Source organism: Apis laboriosa, unplaced genomic scaffold, assembly GCF_014066325.1.
Source record: "Apis laboriosa isolate Shangri-la unplaced genomic scaffold, ASM1406632v1 scaffold68_cov148, whole genome shotgun sequence".
Classification (NCBI taxonomy): Eukaryota; Metazoa; Arthropoda; class Insecta; order Hymenoptera; family Apidae; genus Apis; species Apis laboriosa.
The window spans coordinates 4,656,295-4,682,641 of record NW_025224135.1 but is presented as its reverse complement, the minus strand read 5'-3'; the positions used below and the strand labels follow the sequence as shown (position 1 = coordinate 4,682,641).

General features: G+C 23.2%; 4 protein-coding genes across 8 annotated transcripts; 2 read left to right on the top strand and 2 right to left on the bottom strand.

The window, feature by feature from the left end:
* Positions 1 to 234: 234 nt before the first annotated feature.
* LOC122718798 (la-related protein 1B) lies at positions 235 to 18,696 on the bottom strand. Of its 3 annotated transcripts, XM_043944135.1 has the most exons (18): positions 12,194 to 12,307; positions 11,400 to 11,488; positions 9,060 to 9,133; positions 8,578 to 8,631; positions 8,000 to 8,168; positions 7,777 to 7,881; positions 7,469 to 7,623; positions 7,144 to 7,268; positions 6,859 to 7,048; positions 5,937 to 6,485; positions 5,463 to 5,620; positions 4,725 to 4,950; positions 4,499 to 4,666; positions 4,081 to 4,340; positions 3,823 to 3,983; positions 3,229 to 3,483; positions 2,720 to 2,853; positions 235 to 2,355 (listed from the first exon to the last, which is right to left on the bottom strand). In XM_043944135.1, the coding sequence occupies exons 2-18, from the start codon at positions 11,434 to 11,436 to the stop codon at positions 1,858 to 1,860; spliced, it is 3,318 nt and encodes a 1,105-aa protein (XP_043800070.1). In that variant the 5' UTR covers positions 11,437 to 11,488; positions 12,194 to 12,307; the 3' UTR covers positions 235 to 1,857. The 3 variants fall into 3 exon arrangements, with proteins under 3 accessions (XP_043800070.1, XP_043800068.1, XP_043800069.1); XM_043944133.1 differs by lacking the exons at positions 11,400 to 11,488; positions 12,194 to 12,307 and adding an exon at positions 16,885 to 18,696; XM_043944134.1 differs by lacking the exon at positions 12,194 to 12,307 and having other exon boundaries at positions 11,400 to 11,669.
* Positions 18,697 to 19,084: 388 nt separating this feature from the next.
* On the bottom strand, positions 19,085 to 22,774 carry LOC122718746 (protein ABHD18). Of its 3 annotated transcripts, XM_043944048.1 has the most exons (10): positions 22,246 to 22,773; positions 21,764 to 21,848; positions 21,462 to 21,644; positions 21,238 to 21,350; positions 21,004 to 21,142; positions 20,668 to 20,865; positions 20,249 to 20,516; positions 19,522 to 19,807; positions 19,318 to 19,405; positions 19,085 to 19,217 (listed from the first exon to the last, which is right to left on the bottom strand). In XM_043944048.1, the coding sequence occupies exons 1-9, from the start codon at positions 22,335 to 22,337 to the stop codon at positions 19,345 to 19,347; spliced, it is 1,425 nt and encodes a 474-aa protein (XP_043799983.1). In that variant the 5' UTR covers positions 22,338 to 22,773; the 3' UTR covers positions 19,085 to 19,217; positions 19,318 to 19,344. The 3 variants fall into 3 exon arrangements, with proteins under 3 accessions (XP_043799983.1, XP_043799984.1, XP_043799982.1); XM_043944049.1 differs by having other exon boundaries at positions 19,091 to 19,405; positions 19,522 to 19,789; positions 22,246 to 22,774; XM_043944047.1 differs by having other exon boundaries at positions 19,091 to 19,405; positions 22,246 to 22,772.
* A 496-nt stretch (positions 22,775 to 23,270) lies between these two features.
* LOC122718820 (THO complex subunit 3) lies at positions 23,271 to 24,716 on the top strand. The gene is made up of 2 exons (XM_043944168.1): positions 23,271 to 23,575; positions 23,879 to 24,716. The coding sequence occupies exons 1-2, from the start codon at positions 23,384 to 23,386 to the stop codon at positions 24,659 to 24,661; spliced, it is 975 nt and encodes a 324-aa protein (XP_043800103.1). The 5' UTR covers positions 23,271 to 23,383; the 3' UTR covers positions 24,662 to 24,716.
* A 282-nt stretch (positions 24,717 to 24,998) lies between these two features.
* On the top strand, positions 24,999 to 26,281 carry LOC122718841 (cilia- and flagella-associated protein 97-like). Its single transcript, XM_043944204.1, has 2 exons — positions 24,999 to 25,913; positions 26,012 to 26,281. The coding sequence occupies exons 1-2, from the start codon at positions 25,215 to 25,217 to the stop codon at positions 26,093 to 26,095; spliced, it is 783 nt and encodes a 260-aa protein (XP_043800139.1). The 5' UTR covers positions 24,999 to 25,214; the 3' UTR covers positions 26,096 to 26,281.
* The last annotated feature ends 66 nt before the right edge of the window (positions 26,282 to 26,347 follow it).

The window sequence follows — 26,347 nt, the reverse complement described above, 5'->3', positions numbered from 1 at the left end:
TCGCGTATGGATAAGTTGTCCGTTTTGACACGAATATATACTAATGATACGGATAGAAAGTTACACTGTATCATATCATTGGATAATATTTGATATGATATATATAAAAGAAACAAATAAATGTCCATCTTCATAGTGATTTGTTATTTTTTTTACTATTACTATTTTCTCCATAATTCTTCAAACATTCTCTATAATATTGAGATAAATTGAAAATTAATAGACATACATATATGTTATTAAGGAACAACCTTTATAAATTTCTGTACATAAAATATAATATTGTCCATTGTGCATCGGCTACGAATTGAATATCCTTCATATGTTCATATGACATTTACAATGGTAATAATTACATTTTTGTTTTCAATTTAATTCATATGGAATTACTTTAAGAAATTTTTAATTGATTCAACACTTGATTTAATCTATTAAGCGTCGAAATTATTTAAGTTTCAATTAATATTACTAGATGATCAAACATGTAACATAATTTGTCAAAAAACTATTTACCTATATTAAGCTAAGCTTTTTATATAATTAAACACTTGGTAAATTATAAAAAAAGTTAGAGAGATAATTCTCAATATTTAGAATCATAAGTAATAAAATATAGGTATGTGATGTTCTTATCAAATTAAAAGAACAAAAAAATATTTTAAAAATTTTATAATTTTATATTCTCAGTGTCTTGCAATCGATACGAATGCGATTCAAAAGTCAAATTTTTGATAAATATCGATGGTGAAAACGATATATAATTCATTGTTAAAGAAATTACTTTTAACGAGACAAATTATATTATGTTAAAAATAATAACGTATAATGAAATAAACAAATGAATCAAATATATTCGCCGATTATTCATATTAATTTGAAATCAAGTTAGTTTCTTCTATTAATAAAGAACGAAGAAACATGTCCTGTATTCATAACAAACATGTCCATAATTCATAATCCAAGTATCAGATTTTGAGATTCAATGTGCATTAATTTCTTATTGAATTTAAGAATTGAAGATAGAATGAACAAATTTATACTGATGATTATTTCTTATTATCCTCTAAATTGAAATTTTAATTTTATGTCATTTTATATCATATAGTTTATCTATAAATGATTCTTCTATGAATGAAGACATAATGATAACTCGAGCAATGATAAAATAAGAGAGAACATTTTCTCGATTTCAACTTTTTCGAATAACGATAATAATGTCGTCATAAATGTATACATTGTACACTTCAAAAACCTATAACTTCTTTTTTCTTTCCAAATGGAAAAATTCATTTGAATAAATGTTTTCAATGAATATATGAATATACGAATTCATTGATATTATGAAATGTATCGTGTCTAGATTCTCCAGATGTGCTCATTCAATCTGGATGGCCTTTTTTCTTTGCTGCTACAATTTTAGCAATAGTATCCTAACGGATGAACTGAACAGAGTTTAATCTGAGTTTAATATATTCCTGATATAAGCAAGAATAATTGAATATATGTATATTCGTAAATACAACCTTAACGAACTACCTTAAAAACAGCTCGATGAACTTCTCTTAGAGACGAAGGAGACTTCCCACCTTCGCTTATAGTGTCACAGTTTCATTATTCTTCCCTAACGATCTTCAACAAAGTTAAAATTGCGCTGATCAGTTCATCTTTTTATATACAGAATTTTGTGCTTATTTTTTTACACATTCTAGAACACTGTGACCTTCTGTATTAGTTTTCAAACGAAATATTCCTTTTCCTTAGAACAAGTATTATTCCTATCCCAGGAGCAACGCACTTATTCATTTTAGCAAATCGAGTAAGTGCTTATGCACTTACCCTTCGGTTTTCAAGCTGATCTCATTTTTGAGAAATTGACGTACTATCCGTCTTGATTGTAACCGACTTCATCTGCTCGAATTTCGAAGTCATCTGTAAACGATCTCTAGCAGTATTTTGAGATTTGCTGTTCACTTCCTGAGGCTTTGTACAAGAGCCAGAATTTTGTCTGCTTCGTGATTGTTGTTTATTTAAATCTCGTTGACTATTCGAGGAAGAGGAAGCAGTATCGTTCCGTCTTCTGGAATGGCCTAATCGACCAGATCCGAACGAACCAGCTCTGTTACGAAATTGTGAAAGATTCACTGATTCCATCCGAGATTTTTGCGCAATAGGATTGTTTTCAGAACTCGAGATTGGCAGTGTTACGGTACTGGAACCGCCAGATAATCGACGAACTCTATTGGTGGACGAAATATCACCATCACCTGCACTTTCGGACACACTTCTGTTTCGTCTTTTCGCAGCCTGAGATCGTGAATTTGCAGCAAATGCTTGTAGCATTTCATTTATTTGAGGCTGTAAAAATAAAGGAAATATAGTATACATTTACAACATACAATGCTTACAATATAAATAATATTGCTTACAATATAAACTTATATAATGCTTACAATATAAACTTTGAACATAGTTTTTCTTATAATTTTTTTTTTTGAAAATATTGAATTATATTAATTTGTATCTCATTTTTTATATTCTATCTCAAATATTACTTATGCTGAATTCATGACATTTTAATTTTATTTTATATATAATTACACGTGAACAAAATAAACATTTTTTTTCTTTCAATTAAATTTTAATTTGATCGAATTACGATAATGTTGTTATAATGTATAAAATATGTAATTTATATTTTATTAATGAAATGAATTATTACCTCAACTACTCTAAAGTCTTCAATGCTCTTGAACTTAGATAAATACTCCTGTAATTTAGGATCTACCTGAAGTTGATCAGAATGTTTATAATACTTTAAGAACGCCCAGAATTTTTCTAAGCCATATAGTTGACCTAAAATACAATATAAAATCTTAATATTGAATACTTACTAACTTATATTATTGAATAATACTAATAAGTGAATAATGAAAGTCATAATATTGAATAACTATTTTATTATATTAAGACTAAATGTATCAATACTCTATGTAGAAGACGAAACAAATTTTAAAACCGATCATTTAACCATTTGTGACACGTTAGTATTACTAAATAAATATTTGTTGCTATGATAAATACCACACACGAGACAAATCATTCTCGTGGTATCAACTGAACATTTCATTTGTTATAGCACAATTTTACCGTTTAACTATTAAAGAAATTGAATAGTTAAACAACCTATGTGTGCATTAAATTTAATCTTAAACAAAGAAATTTACTAACCACTTTCGTAATCTTGTATCGTTTCGACTTGAAAATCTTTATAAAGATCATGTCTAAATCTTTTTTCCAAACCATAACTATAAAATCTAAAAAGACATTCCAAACCATATCGATAACCCTCTGAAGCATCTTCTTTGGCTACAGTCCTGAATTCTTCATACATAGTACGATTGAAATTCTCTCGTAAGAAGAATGACCAAAAACGGAAAAGTGTGTTCATTTCTTGAGATTGGCCGATTCCAAGTCTCTTGCGTTCTGAAATAATATAAATATGATTAAAATTTATATTCTTAAATTAATTATATTCTATATGTATTACAATATTTTTTCAGATCCTCTTTTCTCTTCATAATTATTCCTCAGTCGGGAAAAGAAGACAAAAATAAAACAATTCATCATTATATATATTATATATATGTATTATGATATTAAAAATTAATTAAATTTTAGAATCTAATATAAATTACATCAATTCCTTTATTTGTAAGATAATTAGTTTTGTGGTCTATAATTTTTAAATAATTCTATATGTAATCTATACATAGTTTATCATAAGAAAGAAAATGAAAATTATAAATGAAAATTCATATTTACCTTTTAAACAACGCGAATGATATTTGTGATAAACCTGTTGCGTAAAACCATTCTCCTTCAAAAGAGCATGACTCGGATGATGAAAAGTAGGTAAAGATTGTGGTGCGCTTCCATAACTACTCGCAAGATAACCTTCATTTGGACTTGTCCCAGCGCTACTTCTATATAAATAAAATTCAAATTCAAATTTAAATTCAAATTCAAATTTAAATTCGAATTTTTTTTTTTTTTGAAGTTGTTGAAATGATATAAATTTACCCTGTAGAATATGTACGCGGTCGATGCTCTCGAACATCCATAATCCAACCAACATGATGCTCAACAGGAGGATTATTGCTATGCCGTGTCTTTCTTTTTCGCGGTGTCCTAGGATCGACCGAAGGTTCATCTTTTACTACCGCAAAGAAACGAGGAACTACTCCCCTTCTACCATTTCTATTATTTCTTGACTTATCATTCCAACGATTTTTATCTACACGACGATCTTTTCTTTCTTGAGTGTCAACAGTTGCTATTACCTATTGACATCATTATTATATATATATATATTATATAGTAATGCTAAGAAAATTCATATATAATTATAATTTTATCATATCGAAAAAAAATTACAATAATATGAACATTATAATAAAATTAAATATGAATATAAATGAAAGAAATATAGATTATCAACCTGTGTTGGAAGTGAATGTGATACTTCCATATCTTCTATTGCTGATGGCGGTGGAGGAGGAACTTCTGGATTGGCTTTTTTAGGTGCTTTAGGAGCCATTTTCTCAAAATCTTCTTGACTAATCACATTGACAGTTTTATAGCTTCCAATTGACGATGAAGATCCATACTGTAAAGAATAAAATAACTAAAATATGAAAATATTTTTAAAAAATTTTTAAACTTACCCGTTGACCATCTTTTATCCATAAGTCTTCTTCATAATAATACAATCCATCATTGATGGCTTGCTCAAGTTCTTGGGTCATTTTTACTCTAGTTGTCCAATCACCGGTTCGATCATGACCCTCGTGTTTTGGAATACGCGTCGATATAGGCACCGTTGTTTGTGTAAAAATTAGAAGTTTATTAACATCTCTATCTGATAATTCATAATCTTCATCATCTTCAGACCTACAATATACTACATGTTAACTTTCATATATATAGAGTGACCTGAAAAAACAATGTAATAATTTAGAAGCATATATAGTACTGAATAAAATATAAAAAAAAAATAATTAATATAAAAATCATCATTTGAAATAAAGATTTTTTAAGATTCTCAATAAAAATTAAATATTAAATTTGTATCGAAATAAAAAAAAATATAAAATACTTTTTTTACAAAAACAATATAAATCTATTTAAAATAAATATTTATTTTTTTATTATTTATTTATTTATTTTTATTTTTTATTTTTATCTTTCAAAAAAATTCTTTAAATGATGGATATTATATACTTTATTAATATTATATACTTAAATTATATCTTTTTTTAAATCACTCAATATATATGTGTATATATATATATATATATATATATATATATGTATACACAACATATATGTAATATTGATATATAAAATTAAAGGATCGCTAAATTTTATATTATATAATTAAAAACAAATAAATAATAACAAACCATTCAGAAAATGCATTGTGCCGGCCAGTTGGTGGTGGTGTATCAAGTTCCTCGTCAAATTGAAAGTCTAATTCTTCTCTTTCTTCATTTTTAACGTTATCAACTTTCTCTTTTTCTTCGCTTTTCTCCTTATGTGATGGTTTCACCCTTCGCCTTACCTATTTTCATGAACTCAGTTATTACTTATTACTAATAGTAATAACTTGTTTGAAATAGATCCACAGTTTGTGTCGTAATTTTAATACATCGACGATTCGGGCAAATATTCTAATTTACTTAATTGGTAATAACGACATCCTATTACACCTTTGTTATAAATTCATTGTATTCTTTACATTTCTAGGTAAAAAAGTACAGTTCAATTTAAGATCTTGAATAACTTGTAAAAGTGGAAGTGTGTTTTTTCTGTGGATTAAAAAAACGCGAAAATTTAATTTCAATGTTGATACTAATAATACACGAAAAAAAAATTACCTCTTTCCAAACATTATTGGCCGATTGTGATTCTCCATTAATTTGCACTTTTGGTGCTGAACTTGGACTAGAACATTTGACCGTTGTAGACATTTCATCATCCGGTTTCGAGAATTCATTTCTCGAGAACAGTGATGAATCGTTACTCGGTGCTGGAATGGTTTTCATTTCTTTTGACTGTTCTTCTGTCTTAGTTTTTTCATTTTTACTATCAGCCGTAATAAGTTCATTATTTTTTTCTGTCAGTTCATTCGGTATGAACTCCGGTACGTCAGGATTTAAACTGTCGCCTATTGACGAGGATATACTTTCTGATTCACTGAGCCTTCCTATTGTTGGGATAATGTGGTTGGATTGAAGAATACGCGGAACTGGGGGAATAGGAATCGTTGATAAGGGTCTAGCAGCAGGGCAAAAATCTGATTCAGACGTGGAGGAGAGTATTACTTCGTTTTGAGACGGATTAGAAGTATTAGATGATTCCGAGAACACAGGATTTCCAGCTGCATCCAAGATAGGCCACTTCAAAGGATCTATTTTTGTTCTGACCTAATAAATAACAGTAATATTAGTTATTTTATTATATATATTATATTATAGAAATTTTTTAAATTTTCCGATGACCTCTCGATTTTTTAATAAAATTTAATGTTATTTAATATTTTATGTATGATATTTTATATTATGATAACTCCTATATCAATTATTATGATATATTAATAGACATATTTTCTAGATATAAACTTGTAAGGAGGCCTACTTTCAAACTCCATTCATTGAACTTAAATTAAGTTCGAATGGTGTCAGCGAATCCTCTTCCATTTTATTTGGCACAAATCTTTTATCAAATACATAAAAAATGTAGATGCGTCTTAAATATAATTTGTGCACTATTAGAGTTATGAAAATGCATTTATTTTACCTTAAATCCATCAACTAATTCTAATTTATCAGATTCCATAATTGCTTCAATAACAAGTCCAACATCTGTCGTCAAAGTTTGTACACGATGGAAAGAAGCAATTAAAGTAATAGGTAAAAAGCCTTGTGCATCCATTTTACGACGCAAAAAAAAATCTCTTAAAAGATTTTCCTCGCTAAAGTAATATTCTCTATAAAAATATGAATTATATGATAAAAAGAAGTAAAATTTCACTTGTATTTTATTATTTTTTTAATGTTCAAATTTTTAATTCATCAAACTTACATTTGATTTCTTAAAAATTCTTTGAGTGTTGTTGTATTTATATTAATGAAATTTGTATTATTAAAATAAAACGTTCCCATATAAGCCATCATGTAATTAGGATCTAGAAGCCCAAATTTGTGCATCTAAAAAATTATAATGATTAAAAACTTATCTAGAAATCTAATATTATTTTATTTTAAATCATTTAATCAGGTCTACTTTCTTCTTTCATCAAGATATGTTATGAGAGATTCCCATCAAATTATCATCATTATTATTATTATTCACATTATTTATTATTTTTATCATATATCAAATATTCATAAAAAATAGTGAACATTACCTGCATGTAAACTTGATCATGCCTCTGTCTAAAACTACCACGATAGGCGCCTCGTCCACCTCGTCCTCCTCTTCCTCTGTAACTTCGTCCACCTCGTCCACCTCTTGTGATATATGCAGGTCTATCATGTTCCCTATTTCTATACGAATCTGTTTCTGTTAAAAGATACAATTTTAAACTTAATATTTAATTTACATTACGATATTAATATGCAATTTTTAAAAATATAATAGATAGATTAAAAATATGAATATAAGAATTATTTATAAAAAAACAAATAATAAAGTGTATAAATGTTTATTAAATACCTTCTCCATTCTTTTCTCTTTGATTGTGATACTTTGGAGAACGATCTCTTTTACTTCGGTTCTTTGTTATATCTATTTCTAATGGTACCCATTTTTGTTTATTTACTATAAATAACAAAATATTAAAAATTTATTTTTTATAAATTTTTTAAAATTAGAAGAAAAAATATGGCTTAGAATAATAAATTATTTGTTTTTAGAAATAAACAAAATCAATAATTACCTTTCTTTTTTTTTTCACTACCATCTATATGTTCTTCATTATCATCTTGACAATGGTTTTGCTCCTTATTTTCCTTCCCCCTACTTTCAACAGCACTACCACTACTTTCTTTACTATAATTTTGTTCAATTACACCATTTTGCTTTTGTACTGCCACGACTGCTTTCTTCTAAAATAAGAAAATATATTATTAGACAATATGTGATGAAAATAAACAAAATATACTATTCATTTTATTAAAAAATAAATAATTGTATAAATGTAATAAAATTTCACGGATAATAAATATGTCCGCAATGAGGCCACATTCAATATTACTATAGCAAAATATCTACGCTCATAGATGTATAAGAGATTATATTCTATGAGTTCTAGCTTTTGCATAATTTATTTTTTATATTTTTGCAATAATAGATTGTTTAAAATATTAAAAAAAATAAATAATTTTATATTGATTAAATTAAATCTTTAATAAATTAAAACTATTAAAATTATAAAAATAAATTAATCAAATATTTTACACATTAAAAAAATCATATTCCAAAAATTAAATTATTGAAAAAATAACTTTGACGCACCTCTCCTGAAGCTTCCAAGGTTGGCCAATCACCAATATCGGAGAAATCGCTCGCCTATTAAATTCATAAACTAAATTTTAAATATAAGCAACATGGTAAAAATTAACAAAGTTTTATGAATAATGTTTAAAATTCATGGAAAAGAATGTTTTTGTAAAATTATTATATTATACATTTTACAAGTTATAAATAAATATAATTTATATTACATATATATATATTTCAAAAGCAATACAATACTCTTTTCAAATATATATATATATATATATATAAATATTTATAATATTTAATATTTTAATAATATGTATAATATAATATAATATAATATTTAATATTATAATTAATTTAATATTATAATATATATTTAATATTAATAATATAATATTTAAGATGTTCATTAAATAGATAAAAAACATAGAACATAATTGCAAGCATAAAACATGATTTTATCATTTCATTCTAAAATTAAAATCATGACTTACCTTTCGATTAAATTTTCTCCTATCTTTTGTAGCCGTCACAATAGTCGGATGATTTCCGGCGTTAATGCCATTTTCTGTAAAAAAAAAAAAAGAAAAAAAAATGAAAGAAAAAAGAAAAAAAAAAGACAATAAAGTACATCAGTGATAAAGTAATATTGAAATAAATGTCAAAATTTTCAACTAAAAACAATTTTTTATCGAGTTATTTATCTATTCGAAAATTTTGTGACCTCAAATAACTACAGCAATATTTCCTAACTTTTTTAAGTTAGTGATTATTTCAAAGTTATTTCGAAACTTTTAGGTTTTCACAACACACCGTAATTTTTATAAAAATTTATATTTATATTCTATAACCAATAATAATATTTATTTATTACATTAATATAAATTAATATAAATTAATATAAATATTACAAAATATAACGACTCGTTATATTTTTCACGATTATTTATAAATATTATTAAATATCAAATATATTTAATTAATAAAATTTCAATAAGATTTTCGCGAAATCTAAAACTGCTGAAATATCTTGTGAAATATTGATTGAGAAATATTGATCTACAACTATTTTATAAAATGTTTATATATATACATCTGCCTTAAGAAAAAATTGAAAATATTTGATTAAAAAAAAAAAAAAGGAAAAAACATGATAATTCTTATTGACTTATTATTATCATAAAAAATTATTCAAATTAAATTATCCAAATATTTTTTTATTTGTCATGTTTGTCATGAAATTATATAAAAGAAATAATACAATATATCTGTATACATAAATTATCACACTATGGAAATTATAATTATATTAAAAATTTAAAGAGCTGTACATTTTTTATCTCCTTACTTGAAATTATTTAGTTAAGTATTTTCTTTCAAGCAAATGATTCTTGATATATTTTTACAAATAATCTTCTTTTTAAATATAAATTTATTAATGCGTCATTTGCATTTTATATATAACAACAAATAAAATGTTCTATTATCGAATATATTTAAACAAGTTTGTTATTATCTTCAATTTTCTTATTTTCTATAAATATAATTTTCTATAAATAAATGATGTATTGTATGTGTTAGTGTACAAATCTCTTCTTAAAGTACAGCTCACGTTACGCAAGTAATGTAGCTGTAGATTTATTTGTTGACCTGTTTTTAATTGAACCAATCTTTTATCGGCTACTTCGAAAATACAATTCCTACAAAAACGAAAGTATATAACTTCACACTTCATATCGCATTCTGTTTCTCGTTCTACAATTCGATATTGTCGATAATTTCGATAATTTCGAAATGGAATAAGAATCATCTACGATTAATTTCGAGTAAAACATGGCATGTAATAAGTTACATATATATCTTGCACAATGAAACGTTAAAATAAACGTAACAGAATTTTAATTAGTTAATACTGAAAGATTGATAAAAAAAAACAATATACAGGTTGGAATTAAGAAGGATTGATAAAAATATAAGAAATCAAAGCAATAAAAATGTCGCGAAGAAAATATACTAATTTTATTAACTATATTAAATATTATGATTAATAATCAAAATCAGTTATTAATACAAATTACTATGATTTTCCTCGCTAAAGGATTTTATTTAATTAATTAATTAATTAATTAATAACAAATTAATTTTCAACTACAATAAACTTCGTCGAAATAATAATATCATGTTAATCTAAACATGCATTATTGACAATAATTATCAATATAAAAATAATAAACAATACATAATATATAAATAAAATCTTTTTTATGTACATATTGTAAAAATATAAAATTATAAAATTATTGATATTATTACATATTATATATTAATAATTTATTAAAACTTTACAAACTGTTAAACTAAATTTAAAATTCTAAATTTTTAGAATTCAAAAATATATAGATAAAAATCAAAAATAAATTTATATAATAGAATATTTATAATAGAATTTATAGAATAGAAAATTGTACAAATTAAATAAACGATGTTTTTAATTAATAGATATATGTTACCTCTGACGTAATATTAACTTTTCCGTATCGGACATACGTATATATTATCTCAGATGTGACATTGTAATTTTACTGCATTAAACATATGTTACATAAATAAAAAAACAAAACATATAAGATTGTTCAATTTTTGAATATTTTTCTTCTCATTTTATGTATAAAATAAATTATTTAAGAGATTTTTTTGATTTAAATAATTTTTTTGATTAAAATAAATTTAAATCAAATGATTTATATTGTGTTTGGATTCATTTATTACAAAAGAATGTTTTCATTATTCGATATTATCGTTAGTAATATTTTTTAAAATTAAGAAAAACTTACGTTGTATAGTATCAGTTTTATTTGTATTAATCTTCATTATGTATTGATCTCTTCACGTAGAAAACAACTTCGTTGGATACTTATGTTCACTAAATATTTTTTTAATAAATAAGGATTCTCATTATAATACAGATAGCCATTAAAAAAGTGAGATTTTTTTTAAGAATTACAAAAAAATTACATAACATCTGAATCGAACAAATATAATAGCAATTGACTATTTAATACTATATTTCACTTTCAAAAAGGCGCAACAGGTATATTCGTACTCTTTTTGTTTTTTTTTTTTATATAAATAAAATTATTTCACTGTTTCGAATTGAAAAAATATTATAAAATAAAATACTATAAAAAAATAAAGAAACTTTATAAATTATAAAAGAAAGAAAAAAAAAAAAATGAAAACGAATGAGATTCAATTTACATGGCAATAGTATAGGTTAGAATTGACGAATATAACGAAATAATTTTAAATGTTGCTATTATTTTATCTTCTTGCACACATATAAAAAAATTGATTAAAAAATTAATTAAAAAATTACATAACTTTTATCATTTGTTATGAATTTTACCTTTATGAAAAATAATAATTAAAAATATAATTAAAATATGAATTAAAATATATATGAATATAAACATATAAATATGATTTACTGATATTATTTGTAAAAGCAAAATAATTAATATGCAATATTTTGTTTTTTCGAACCCGATAAAATGATTACTTATTATGTATGAACAATTAGTTTTAATTTACGAAATATTATTTCCTATTTAAAAACAAGTGTTTATACATTTTGCATAAATTTTGTTTTTCTTTTATTGAAAATTTTTTAATATTCTTTTCGAACAATAAGCACTAGAAAAAAATTCTTTTGACTAGAGATACAATGAAAACCCGCCGTTTTATATCTAAGTTGCACTTCGAGAGTCAACGTTGCACTGAACTCCTAGGCAAAAGGAGAATCAACGAAGGCTTACAGCGACAGTAAATACTAACAGCTGTTCGCTAGTCTTGGATATACAAACAATATTAAATGCAATTTTCATTTCTTTTCAACTGGTTTCCCTTTTTTCAATAATTTGAGAAAATTTATTATTAAATAAATAGAATTATAATAATATAAAAATTTGTTTAATTTAAAATAACAAAATATTAAAATTTGTTTAATTTTTCAATAATATTATGCATTATTAATAATATATAATTACTAATAATTATCATACATAATATTCGAATAACGAAGAAATGATATTTGCAACATTTATTATATTATATATTATATTTTATATATTTATATATATATATATATGTATATGTATTGAGCACATTACATTCTATTTTGTTATAATGAAAACTCAAAGAAAATTAATAAAAAGATAATGTCATTTTATTTATAATAATATCGGTATCATTATTGCATGATAGTATTTCCAACTAAATTTTTTCATCTCATAAGATACGCAAAAAAATCAATATTTTTTTACGAAATGCTGTAACTAAGCAAGAAAGTTAATGGCAACCTATTTGTTCCAACTTGTTACATCGATAACTAGCTAACACAATAATACACATACGTACATTATATAGCTTCCGCTCAATTCAATACATAAATTTGTAGGAATTATGGATGTCGTATAAGGAGAATAATTATAAAGATAAAGAAAAAAATCGAATAAAGAAATTTTGCTAATTTTTTGCTAATTTTAATAACGAATCATTTCAAAAAATAATAAAAATATATCACATAAAGTTCAGTGTAAAAATTATACAATTTCTTTCAAATGAACTTTAATTCTTTAATTTTAGATGAAACAGAAATATTAATTAACATTAAAAATAAATATTTAAAAAAAATATTTAAAAAACTTCAAGATAAGCATTTCAAATTTATTATTTATTAACATTTTCATGTTATTCATGTGTATTTCGTTATGTAACGAAAAAAAGGAAATGATCTTGACATTACGTTACAATTTTACTATTTATATTCTTATTTGACATAATATACATATAGTTGGAATTCATTGGACTTTACGATTCTACTTTTATCTACTTTTATTTTAAAGGTAGAAGGTCTACAACTTGAAACAGGTTTCCCTCTCACTACTCTCACTTTCTGCGACATATTTCAATGTAGATAGAACATACAATCAACGATTATAATTTTTCCTTGTGGATATGAAATTATTACATCATTTACTTCATAATTTTGTTGATACTGTTTCGATCTGATAAATAAGTATATAAAAAGTAAACATTGGGACAAATAATAAAAAAATATAAGATATAAAGATTCATAAAAAATTAGAGTAAAATATATACTTGATCTAACAGGTATATTTACTTAAGGTGCAAAAGTCTAAATATCCACATATAAGTTATTAGATATTATTAATTTTTATCAGAAATTATTTATCATTCTCCAAGAATAATCTCAGAAATTTCTGAGTTTAGATTAGAGCTAAAAATATAAAATAATTATTCTGAAATTCTTATAATTGCATCATGTTATGTACATTTATTGGATAGAAAACAAAAAAAATCATTGCTCGACGATTTCATATTTTATATATAATCAAATCATATTTTTAAATTTATATTTTAATATAATCGGCTACTAATATTATTTTAAAAGTTAACATATCATTTTTCATCAAAATTTTAGTTATTATACTAAGAAATTAAATCATATTACTATTTTGAAAATAAATTCATGTGTTGTAGCAATGTTAGATCATTTGTATGAAGCAAAGAAAGGATTATTCAGAAAGGAGATCAAAAATTTATTATGCAAATAAAAAAAGATTAGATATAAATGACGTATGATTCGATTGCCAACACTATTTTCTTGCCACGTATGCCGAGGATTAATTGACGATGCTCAGATAACATAAACGAATCGAGCATTTAAAATTATCATTTTAACAATTAAACATCTTAATTAATATCGTGTTATCTATTCTTAATCTTTCACTGAGATTCAAGATTTTTTTCTAAGTATAACAATTGATATCTGATATAACAATTGATTAAATATTGTAAAGCTGTTGCATTATATAACAAAATTTGTTTACTTTTATTAATGAAGATTTTTTTATGTAATCGATACGATAAATTGAATTGTGTCAGTACTTATTCTTTATATCTTATATCTATTTTATTAAATAATACAAAATTAAATGAATTTATAAAAAAAATTATTTAATAAAATAAAAATTCTTTTCAATATTATTTCAACATGTTAATTTTCTATTATAATAGAAAAATTCAAATAATAAATATCTAGAATTAGAAATTTAATTTAAAATTTCTTTTTCACATATTTAAAATTTCATAATATTTATGGGTCTCATTTATATGTTTTCTATTTAAATAAAATTATATAATTTTTGAATAATTCTATTATTTGAAAAATTTAAAAAATTCATAATTTGCAAAAAGCTTCATGAATGCAGCTTTTCTTAAATATTTGTTACATTTTCAATGTTTATAAAAATTTGCATAAACATATTTATATATATTTAAGATTGAACATATTTCTTAATTCCTTCTTTAAACAAAAAATACAATACTTAATATGTAACATTTCATATTAATTAAATTAAATTAAATTTGTAAATTATTTAATTTATACAAAATTTATATAATAAAATATATGATAAGATTTAATTTGTAAATTAATATATCAAATAAATTATTAGAATTAAATTAATAATTTTTATAAAATATATTTAATAAAAAAATATTTTTTACTGATTGAAATTACATGACACAATGTTAAAAATTATAATATTAAAACAAAATTTTTTTATATGCTATTCATTTATTAAATATCAAAGTAAATATGAATTCTTTAAAAATAATATATAAAAATTTTTTTTTTTTAAATTTTAAATAGTATATTTCTATATTTTTAACTTTTACAATTTTTTAAAAATATTTTTCTATTGTTTTTCATATACGTGTGTAGTTTATCTATTGAAAACATAAAATATTTTCTTTATTACTATTTTTTTCTTATCGTTTCGTTACAATGTCGCATTTCAATTAATTATATAGTTTGTCAACATTTATTAATTATATTCAGACAATAGAATAGCATTATTATTTAAATATATTTATGTTAAATACTAATAATTTAGATAAATATAGTTAATAAGCAAAGTAATAAGATTAATTAATATTATTATAAATATTTTATTAACTTCTATAGTATAGATAAAGTTTAATATATTTTTATATAAATTTTATATTTTCATTTCAAATTTTGATACAAAAACCATGTATTCAATTTAGAAAATTTATCACAATATCTCAATAAGTTATGAAAAAATTTTGATTTAATATAGATATATATTTTTCGACATTAAATAATTTTTTAAAAAATATATATATTTATTAAAATTTTTTAAGTTGTTTTGTTATTTACCAATATATATGATAATTTATTTTATTTTCAAATAGCATATAATATAATTACGCACTATTAAAATTATATTTTTTAAAAATAAGATTTTTAAAAATTTAAACATTGAAATATTAAAAAATTGTTATTAAATTTATTGAATTATATTGTTTTAAATCAAATTATTATATAATTAAATAAATTAATTTTTCTTTTTTTGATTAATTTAGTACTTAATTATTATCAATATTTTTGGAAAAGTACTTTCATATGCTATATTATAATTAGATAAGAACCTCTTTCATCACATGTACAAAGTCCAAGGCCAATTTGATACAAATATTAAAATCACTAATTTTATAAAAATTTACAATATTTAAGCTAATTATTATTTTTATATATACCTTAAAAATTTTTAATAATAATATATATATATATATATATGTATTTTTATAATATGTATATATTTACTAATATATTTTTTATAATAATTATGAAAATACAAATCTTTTGCTTAAAAATATGTTATTTCAATACATATACATATATTAACATATACATATTTATGTATATGTTAGAAGATGTTTGTTTATAATTATATACATTTAATTTTTATTAATTTATTAATTTTTAATTTTTATTAATTTATTATCTGATTTTTTATAAAATTGTAATACATATAAAATGTATGTATATGAAAACTTTTATAAATTTTTGAACTTTTAACTAATTATTTTTGAATTTTAAAAAAAATAAAGTATTTAAAAGTTATAATATATTCTTTGTAAATCTTTAAAACTATATTATATTATATTATATTATATTTATAGATAAATTATTATATTTATTTATTAAATTATTTATTATTAAATTATTATATTTATAGATAAATTATTATATTTATAGATAAAAAAAAAATAGAATTGGAATATATAAAATTAGAACTAGAATTAATAGTATTTCTATATATAAAAAGCATAAAATTCTATTTATTTTTTTAATTTAAATAAAAATTCATAAAATGCAATATAATAATGCATAAAAATAAATGATTTGAAATGTATATTGACACTTACCAATAATACCCTGTTGTTGTTGAGGTTGAAGTACTCTTTTCTCTTTCTCAATCTGTTTTTCAATAGATGTTACATTTCCTGAAGATATGGCAGTAACAAAATTTGAAGATGTTGTTGGTGGTACAATTTTACTTTTGGTCCAAGGATTAACTGCAGGTAAAGGAGCTTCAATATATTTAACTGGAGGTTGAAATTCTGATTCTGTCTCTGGTTCTTCTTTATCTTTTTGAATATCCTTATTTCCCATATTATGATCTATACTTCCTTTATCTCCTCGATCTCGTTCTTTATATGATCTTTCATTACTTCCAGTATGACCACGAAGAGGATATCTGTGATCACGATATCTTTGTCGTTCTCTAAATAAATCCCTCTGTTGTTCTCGTAATTTTTCTTTCCTCCTAGCACTTTTTGGTGCTACTGTTTGAAACTCTCCATCACTTCCAATATCACCATTTAATTGTTCATTTTCAAGAATAGGTTCTTGTCGTTGCTCAACTAAATTTTCTTTTTGTATAAATAATTGGCTCTGTTCTGCAGTTGGTGGTAATTCATTTCCATAACGCTTTTCAATTTTATTCTGTGAATTAATTCTTCTTCCAGTTCTTTGATAAGATTTTCCTTTAGCAGTTAGACTTTGAGAAGCAATACGATTAATAGATACTGATTGAACTTGATCACCGATATTCTCCTTATTATTGCCCTTATTAACAGTTCGGATCTCATTACTGCTTTTTGGATTTAAAATACTTGCATAAGAGACCCCAGGGCACTGTTCTCTTTCGGTACTTCCCTGAGTGCTGTTGGCTACCTTGGCCGCCATCTTGAATAGTACGCGCCGAAAGACAAAACACGAGGTAGTCCGATCACGAGAATTTGGCTCGAAAAAATTTTATAAGATGTTACTTCCTCTCAGGCAGTTGAGGAGTCCTGAGGAACATTGAACACCTTCGGATACATTAATTTACCCGAATATTCTCGTTATTTGATCGGAGATTCAAAATATTTCGTGCGTCGATTCGGCTTCAAAGCATCAATTTAAGCATGTCCTCCATGCCGTGAATTAGACGCATCTCTTCTTGAAATTCGTGCAATAATGCACGGACACGTTAAATTTAATAAAAATTATACACGAATATAAAAAGCCAGTCGCTAGTTATTTTGTTAATAAGAGAACGCCCACTCAATGTTCTCGTCACGAGGTATCGCTCTTTCCAGAAGGCGCGGTATGCACATGCGGTCGTTATCGAATATCTAACAGTTTTTTTTTTTATTTCACTTGTGTTAAATTTTTTTAATATCCAAAAAAAAAAATTTTGACAAAAATCTTTATCACGATAATTGAATGTACGAAGAATTTCTAATACATTTATATGAGGAAATAAGTTGCGTGGTTAAGAACACGCTGACTCGGCGATTTCATAAAATGATCAAAAATGAGCCGGTATAAATTTTTTTTTTGATCTATGATAAATAATTAAATAATGATTAAATCTACCTTTTTTATGGATGAAAAATGTCGAGAAAATATATCAGTATATGCAATACGTGCCAAGTAGAAAAAAGGAAGTTAGCAGACAACCAGGGTACACCTTGTTAGTACAAGTAATTTTTCTTCTTTACGTTCTTCTTTATATTTTGCAAATCTTTTTTGACTGGCTTGAATACAGGCTAAAAATTTTGTCACAATAGCAGCGAGTTCAGGAGCACCGTTTCAACGTCACGTTACCACAGATTACGTAAACACGGCATTTTCGGTGATCTTTTTCCACGGAAAAGCGGTCTACAAAACACATGTGGCCAACGCTTGCTCCTGGCCTTTACGCGAGCGGCTACAGTTTCCGGTTTAATTGATTCTATTATCAGTCCTACAGATAGCGCCATTGTATTTCCTATTTCATAATACCCGCATAATTTAAGTTTATAGTTTTATATCTTTTAAGAATATTTAAAAATTTTATTTATCTTTGATTTATATATAATTAATTTATTGATAATTTTAAATAAATATTAATACTATATCTTAATATTATAATTAATATTATAAACCAATATATTATTTTTTATTAATTTTTACTAATCTATATTATACATCTAATATTATACATAAATGAGTTTAAAAAGTAAAAAATAATAAACGAATAAATAATAAATCAGATCATTTATTCTTGTATACAAATATGTTATAATTTATTCGTACTTCATAAAATATATTTTATTATAATAAACATTTCTTACAGTATATGTATAGAGATTTGAATCTGTACACATGATTAACTCTTATTTATATTCCAATTTGTTTCAATTAAAAAATAATAAAAATTGTAAAGTATCTAAAAAATGGTTTAAATATATAATTTACCTTAATATAATATCGCGAATGAACACGAAATTACACTTTAAAAATAATTTGTAGAATCTTTTTACACTAACTTTAGTTAATTTAAATAATATTATACATCAGCTAATCTGTAAAGGATATTTTTTCAGTGATCGTTCAAATGCCTCTACTATAGTAGATCTGAAAATGAAAAATAAATGAATCAAAAGATAAATTTTTAATTTTTTTCAGAAATTTCAAATTTACTTACTATTACTTATCAAATATATTATATTAGTCAAATATATGATATTTACCTAAATACTTTCTGATGGAGAAGATACGCGGATACATGTCCAGCATCTATATATCGAATTTCTGCTCCTGGCCAAATTTTATCCAAACTCATACAATCATCTCGTGGTACGTACGCATCATTTCTTGCACAAACAGCAATAATCAATTCGGTATCAACAGGTACTTCGAAATTTTTTAAGTGCGTACATTCATCCATTATTCCACACATAAATTGTAATGCTTCTCGTTCACGCCATTTACAGTCCGAAAATAATGGATGTCTTGGAACTGGTAACAAACATATACCTATTGCCAAAGCAATATAATAATCATGCTTATATCAACCATGCTTTCTTAAAATTAACATTTAAAACTGAGAAAAAAAATATAAAAAAAATATATATTTTAATAAACATTTATTTTAAAATATTTTAATAAACATTATATTTATTAATAATTTTAATATCAAACGTTTGTAAATTATTAATGTGTGAAAAAAATACAAATTTTAAAAATTCAAAATTATTAAATTATATAAAAAAAAACTTGTTAATACAATATTAATATATTATTAAATTCCTGTAAAATGTAATATAAGTTATGTTTTACATAAATAATTCAATTATATAAATAATAGCATATTTAAAAACATTTAAGAAAATTATGTTATCAATTTTGTTAAAGAAAAAATAAATTTAGAATTCATAAATATACATATATATATATATATGCCAAAAATATACATGCCTTTATGTGTACTTGAATCTTTTAATTTAAATTTGTTAGATAATATATTTAATGGAAATATTCTTGCTGCTTTTTCTTCAGCAATTTCATTTTTTAAAGTATTGTCTTTATTTTGTTCATCATAATCTCTATTATTAATCACAGTTTCAGAGGCAGTTATAGTATTTACTTTCTTAGTAACATTTTCAGTCATTTTCTTTAATTCATTAACTCTTTTCATGCTTGAAGGATAATGCTGTGCAAAATGTTGTCCAGCTAAAAACGCATCCTAAAAATAAATGACTTAAATATTATACTAAAATATTATACTAAAATATTATACTAAAAATATATTTTGTAAAAATATATTAAAAATATATTATTTTTTATAATTATATTTAAAAATCTTTTTTATGTTTTCACTATGTTAATTCACTTACTTCTTTACCTATGATTTTCACCATTTTGGCGAGATCATTTTGGTACAGTTCATTTGCAAAATATTGATTTTCTAAAAGTGTCCAGTTAATCGAAGCACTCATTACTCCTTGAGTAAATACTGGTGATGCTGTTGACCAAGAAAGACAAGGGATTAATGGTATTGGTTTTGGCCAATTAGTTGCTGCTAAAGAAGCCATCTAAACAAATCAATATTTATTATTGATAATTATCATAAAATAATCATAAATAATCATAAAATAATTAATATCATAAATAATTAAATTTATTTATGTTATTAAACTTTTAAAATTAAAAAGAAAAGTTAAAATACAAACATGACCACCCATTGATAAGCCTGTGAGTCCTAAAGGTCCAAATCCTTGCTGTTCACACCAATTTAATAAAACAATTGATTCCATTATTAAACATCCTCCCATAACAAAGATATCACAGACATTATGTAAACAAGAACGTCTATAAATCACAAATCAATATTAATATACATATATATTTCTTTTAAAATACAATATTTGTTTACTATTACAAACCTTCTGAACATAAGTTCTTACATTTGATTCTGCGGTTTTCTTGTACCATAAAATGGATTTTCTAATAATAGAGATGCAATTCCTGATTCTTTTAGTAGAGGTTTGGCAATTAAATTTCTTCTCCGCCAAAAGAACTGAAACCAGGTAATAACCAAATCAATTTCAATATATAAAAATCATTTATTTTATATATATATTATAAAAAAAAGTAATATTTTAATTTAATTCAAGATTAGTTTACTTACATGATCTCCAGTACCTGCAAGATGTAAACAAATAGGCTTTATTTTATGAGAGTACCATTTTCTTGGTAAGACTAATTGAAAATTTGCAGTTATTGTTTCATAAGGCATTATTTGAGGAAGATGTTTATTGAATGGACTTTCAAAACGACCTTCTATTATATGACAATCTGACCATTCTTCATCCTGCAATAAATATATATAAAAATAATAAATATAATATTAACATAATATAAATATAATAATAAATAATAAATATATTTTTTCTATTTTCATTAATCTCAATTTTAAAATATTTACATTACCTTAGTTATATTAATTGGATAATCACGAGGTATAAGTTTATAACATGTGTCTCTATTAGCAAGAAGTCTTCTAAATTCAAATATTCTGAAATATATATATATAAATTTAATGATNATTATATATATTATATATATTATATATATTATATATATAATATATATTATTTCTTTAATTTATTTCTTATATTTTATATATAATTTTTAATAATTCTTATAAAAAACATTTTTAGTACAATTTATTTATATAATATATTAAGTTTAATCACAATTAGTATTAAAATATTATTTATAAATGTATTTTATAATTTTATGTATAAATATTATATATATAAAATAATAACATTAATATAATATATGCACATATAGAATTTATTTATATTTCAATCATAAGACTAATATCGAATACTCACGAACACGAATCAAATATTTAAATTTATATTAAATAAAATCAAAGTTATTACTTTCATCAAGAATATTCTTACCTTTTCAAATTTTGAGGACTACCCCAGCCTTTCGTAAAAAATTTAGTGAGAAGAATACTTCTATAAACAGCATCCAAACGACTGCGTGGCATTATAAATCATTAATTTTTAAACGTTTTTAAACGTTGAATTTTAACTACTGGCAGTAGAAATTTATTTGAGATAAAAAAGCATTAATTTTGCTAAAATACTCGTTATTTCGGTTTGAAATAATCTGGATAATTCGTGTGATCATTATCACGTCCCAATTCTTAAAATACTATTAACGATGTCGACATTGTTCTTGAACTGGTCATAAACTTACCGCGGTAAACAGTTTATCAAATATATTAATCAGGCGATAGGAATAATCGGATCAGGTGATGTTTTACAAGTATATCACGTATGAACATTCGCATCTTCGTTGTAATACAAATACAATTGCAATTTTGATGAATAAATTCCTTACATATCGATCATTCTTAAGAGGACGTTACCGTCCCGTTTTTTAAAGTATTTATGAAGTTAATTTTCATTTAAAATTCATTGATAATATAATTTGTTAGATTTTCTTGATTTGCAATTAAAGTTCTCAAATATGAAAATATTCGCGCCATCTGTTAGTAAGTCATTTTTATAAAATATGTATAAATGACATCTAGTAGATATTATTTAATATAAATTTTTTAATTATTATATTCTTATTAATTTATAGTACAAATTCAAATTACAATATTAAATAATACAATACTACAATAATAAAAAAAATTTGTAATAAAAATTATTTTCTGAGCACTTATGCTTTTTTATGTTTAAATAATTTTAAATTATATATGTTTTTTTAATTCCAATAATTTCTATTATTTTTTATTTATAATTTTATTTTATAAAACAGTAATAATTCAAAATTAATCAATTATCAATATTAAGATATTTATAAATTTCTAAACTATATTATAAAAATACATGATTATTAAATCTATCTGATACTTTATCTATGGTTAAAATAAAACGTAAATAATTATTTTAATATATTTTAACAATTAAATATCTTAAATATGTAAATATCTTCATGTCATTTGTTTTTCATTTAAATTATAGATAATTTGTCGCAAAAAAAGAATAATAAAAAAATTGTAGATAACTTAACTGATAGTTAATGAAAACAACAATGTCCACTTCTCGTGTTGATGAACTGATAAATTATTTTAAATCACATAATAAAATTAGAGAACAACAAAGTCATTCTGCGAAAGTACATAGTGTAGGATGGAGTTGTGATGGAAAACTTTTGGCTTCAGGATCTTTTGATAAATCTGTTTGCATCTTTTCTCTTTGTCCAGATCGTTTAGTAAGTAAACATAACCTCTTTTCTATTATTTATATATAATTTCAATTCTTCGAAATTTAATTTTTATAAATATTTATTTTTTATTTTATATATATATACATCATTTAATCATAATGAAATCATAATTAAGTTTTGTAGAATATTTTAAATTATTTATGATTATTTTTATACAAGAAATATCTTATTTTTTAATTGCATTACATATTGATTTTTTATGTTTTGAATTTGATTATTATAAAATTAAAAAGTTTTTAAATTACTTATTAAAACTCTAATTTTAATTTTTAATATACTTTATTATAGAAACAAGAAACAACTTTCAGAGGACATGGTGGTAGTGTAGATCAACTATGCTGGCATGCCTTTTATCCAGAATTATTGTCTACTGCAAGTGGAGATAAAACAGTTCGTATATGGGATACAAGAACTCAAAAATGCACAGCAAATATCAGTACAAGAGGTGAAAATATCAATATATCATGGTCACCTGATGGTAATACAATAGCTGTAGGAAACAAAGAAGATTTGGTGACTTTTATTGATGCACGAGTAATGAAAATTCGTGCAGAAGAACAGTTCAATTTTGAAGTGAATGAAATTTCATGGAATAAAGATTCTGATACATTTTATTTAACTAATGGTCAAGGCTGTGTACATATTTTAAGTTATCCAGATTTAGAATTATTACATGTAATTAAAGCACATCCAGGAACATGTATTTGTATAGAATTTGATCCTACTGGAAGATATTTTGCAACTGGTTCAGCAGATGCATTAGTTTCTTTATGGGATGCAGATGAATTATGTTGTTTAAGAACATTTTCAAGATTAGAATGGCCAGTGAGAACAATATCATTTTCTTATAATGGACAATTATTAGCTGCAGCATCTGAAGATCTTGTAATAGATATAGGTGAAGTTGAAACTGGAGAAAAGATTACAGATATACCAGTAGAGGCAGCAACTTTTACAGTTGCATGGCATCCAAAACAATATTTGTTAGCATATGCATGTGATGATAAAGATACTTATGATCGAAAACGTGATGCTGGTAGTCTAAAAGTATTTGGATTTGCTAATGATTAAAATATTATTTTTAGACTTTTATATTAAAATATATTATTACAAAAAACAAAAAAAATTCATTTTGATCTTTGTACCTGTATTCTCTTTTAAATACATTAAAATATTATGATAATTATATATTTTGTAAAATAATATATAAAAATAAGTAAAATTTTTTAATAAAAAAATCAAGGAAATCTTATATATAGTATATAAATAAAAATTATAAAATGAATGTTGAAAATTATATGATTCTGCATTTAATATTATTAATTAAATATGTTTTGATTGAAGTTGATTATTTATCATAATAAAAGAAATGTAGATATAAAATTATAATAAAAAAAATATATCTTAATCGTATCTTAATTTATAAATATTATAGCAATATATATTATTGTTTAAGATGCTTATATTTGATAACTAGAGAAGATTATTTTGTTTTGTTATTTGGTTACCATGGTTATTGAAACATATTACACTTATTTCTTAACCTGAAAATATTCTCGGATTAATTTTGTACTATTAATAGTTTCATCTTTTTTTACAAAATATTTTATTAACATTTATTCTCATGTCATGTTTAAAAGATACTCAGCCTGATTGTAGGTGTCAATATACATTAACATTGACAGATGAAATAGTTCATGAACAGTTTTCTGAAATGAAAGACAGTTTCAATCATGTGCCCAGTATACATGAGGTGGATGAAGAAGAAACGGATGAAGAAAATGCTTGTGATTTAGAATTAAAAACTCCAAAAGATATTGAACTAGCTGCAGATCAATTAAAAGATACTGCAGATACTATAGATGAAGATTCTATTTATAGTAATGATTCATTCTGTTCTGATGAATCTTGTGATGAATCTGAAGAAACTAATGGTACATTAAGATCACTTAATGATTCTAATTTTTCTCCTCATCCTCAAATTAGTACACGCAAATTTAGTCACGAGGAAATTAAAAACGAACAGGAAAAATCTGAAAATATAACGCAAAACAATGAAATTATAAATTCTATTGGTAGAAGTTCAATATCTGAAGATAATTCCATAGGAATCAAACAAGTAAAAAATAGAAGAAAAAATATGAGTTTTACAGATGAAGAAATACGAAAAATCGAATGGGAGAATCAAATTCTATTAAGAAAGATAATGGCACAACAGAAACCAAAAGAAAAAGTATTTTATGAAAATATCCCACCATCAAGAATAAGTAGTTCTGCAATAAATAGAAAGAAATTACAAAAGAAAATAGAAAATGAAAATATAGTATGTATAAATATTTAAATTGAAATAAAACATAAATTTTTATAAATAACTTGACTACAGGCTTATAAATGAATGACATTGAATATTTACATTTACAGTTATTGCTTCAAAGGATACAACAAACTAAATCACGAGTTATGAACAATATGACAAAACCTGGTTGTAGACAAACAATCTTATAATCTATAATACATAATTATAATTTTATGCATTTTATATTGATAAAAAGTTTATAATAAATTATGTTATATATTAAATACCTGTAATGCAAATATCATAATTGTGGTTTTTTGAACACATAATATAAAATTTCAAGTAGTCATTGTTTATTATTGTAAAAAAAATGTATAAAATTTCATAAATGTATATTATACTATTTTTGTAATAAAATTAATTTTATTAAATTATTGTTTTATTCAAACATAACATTTCTA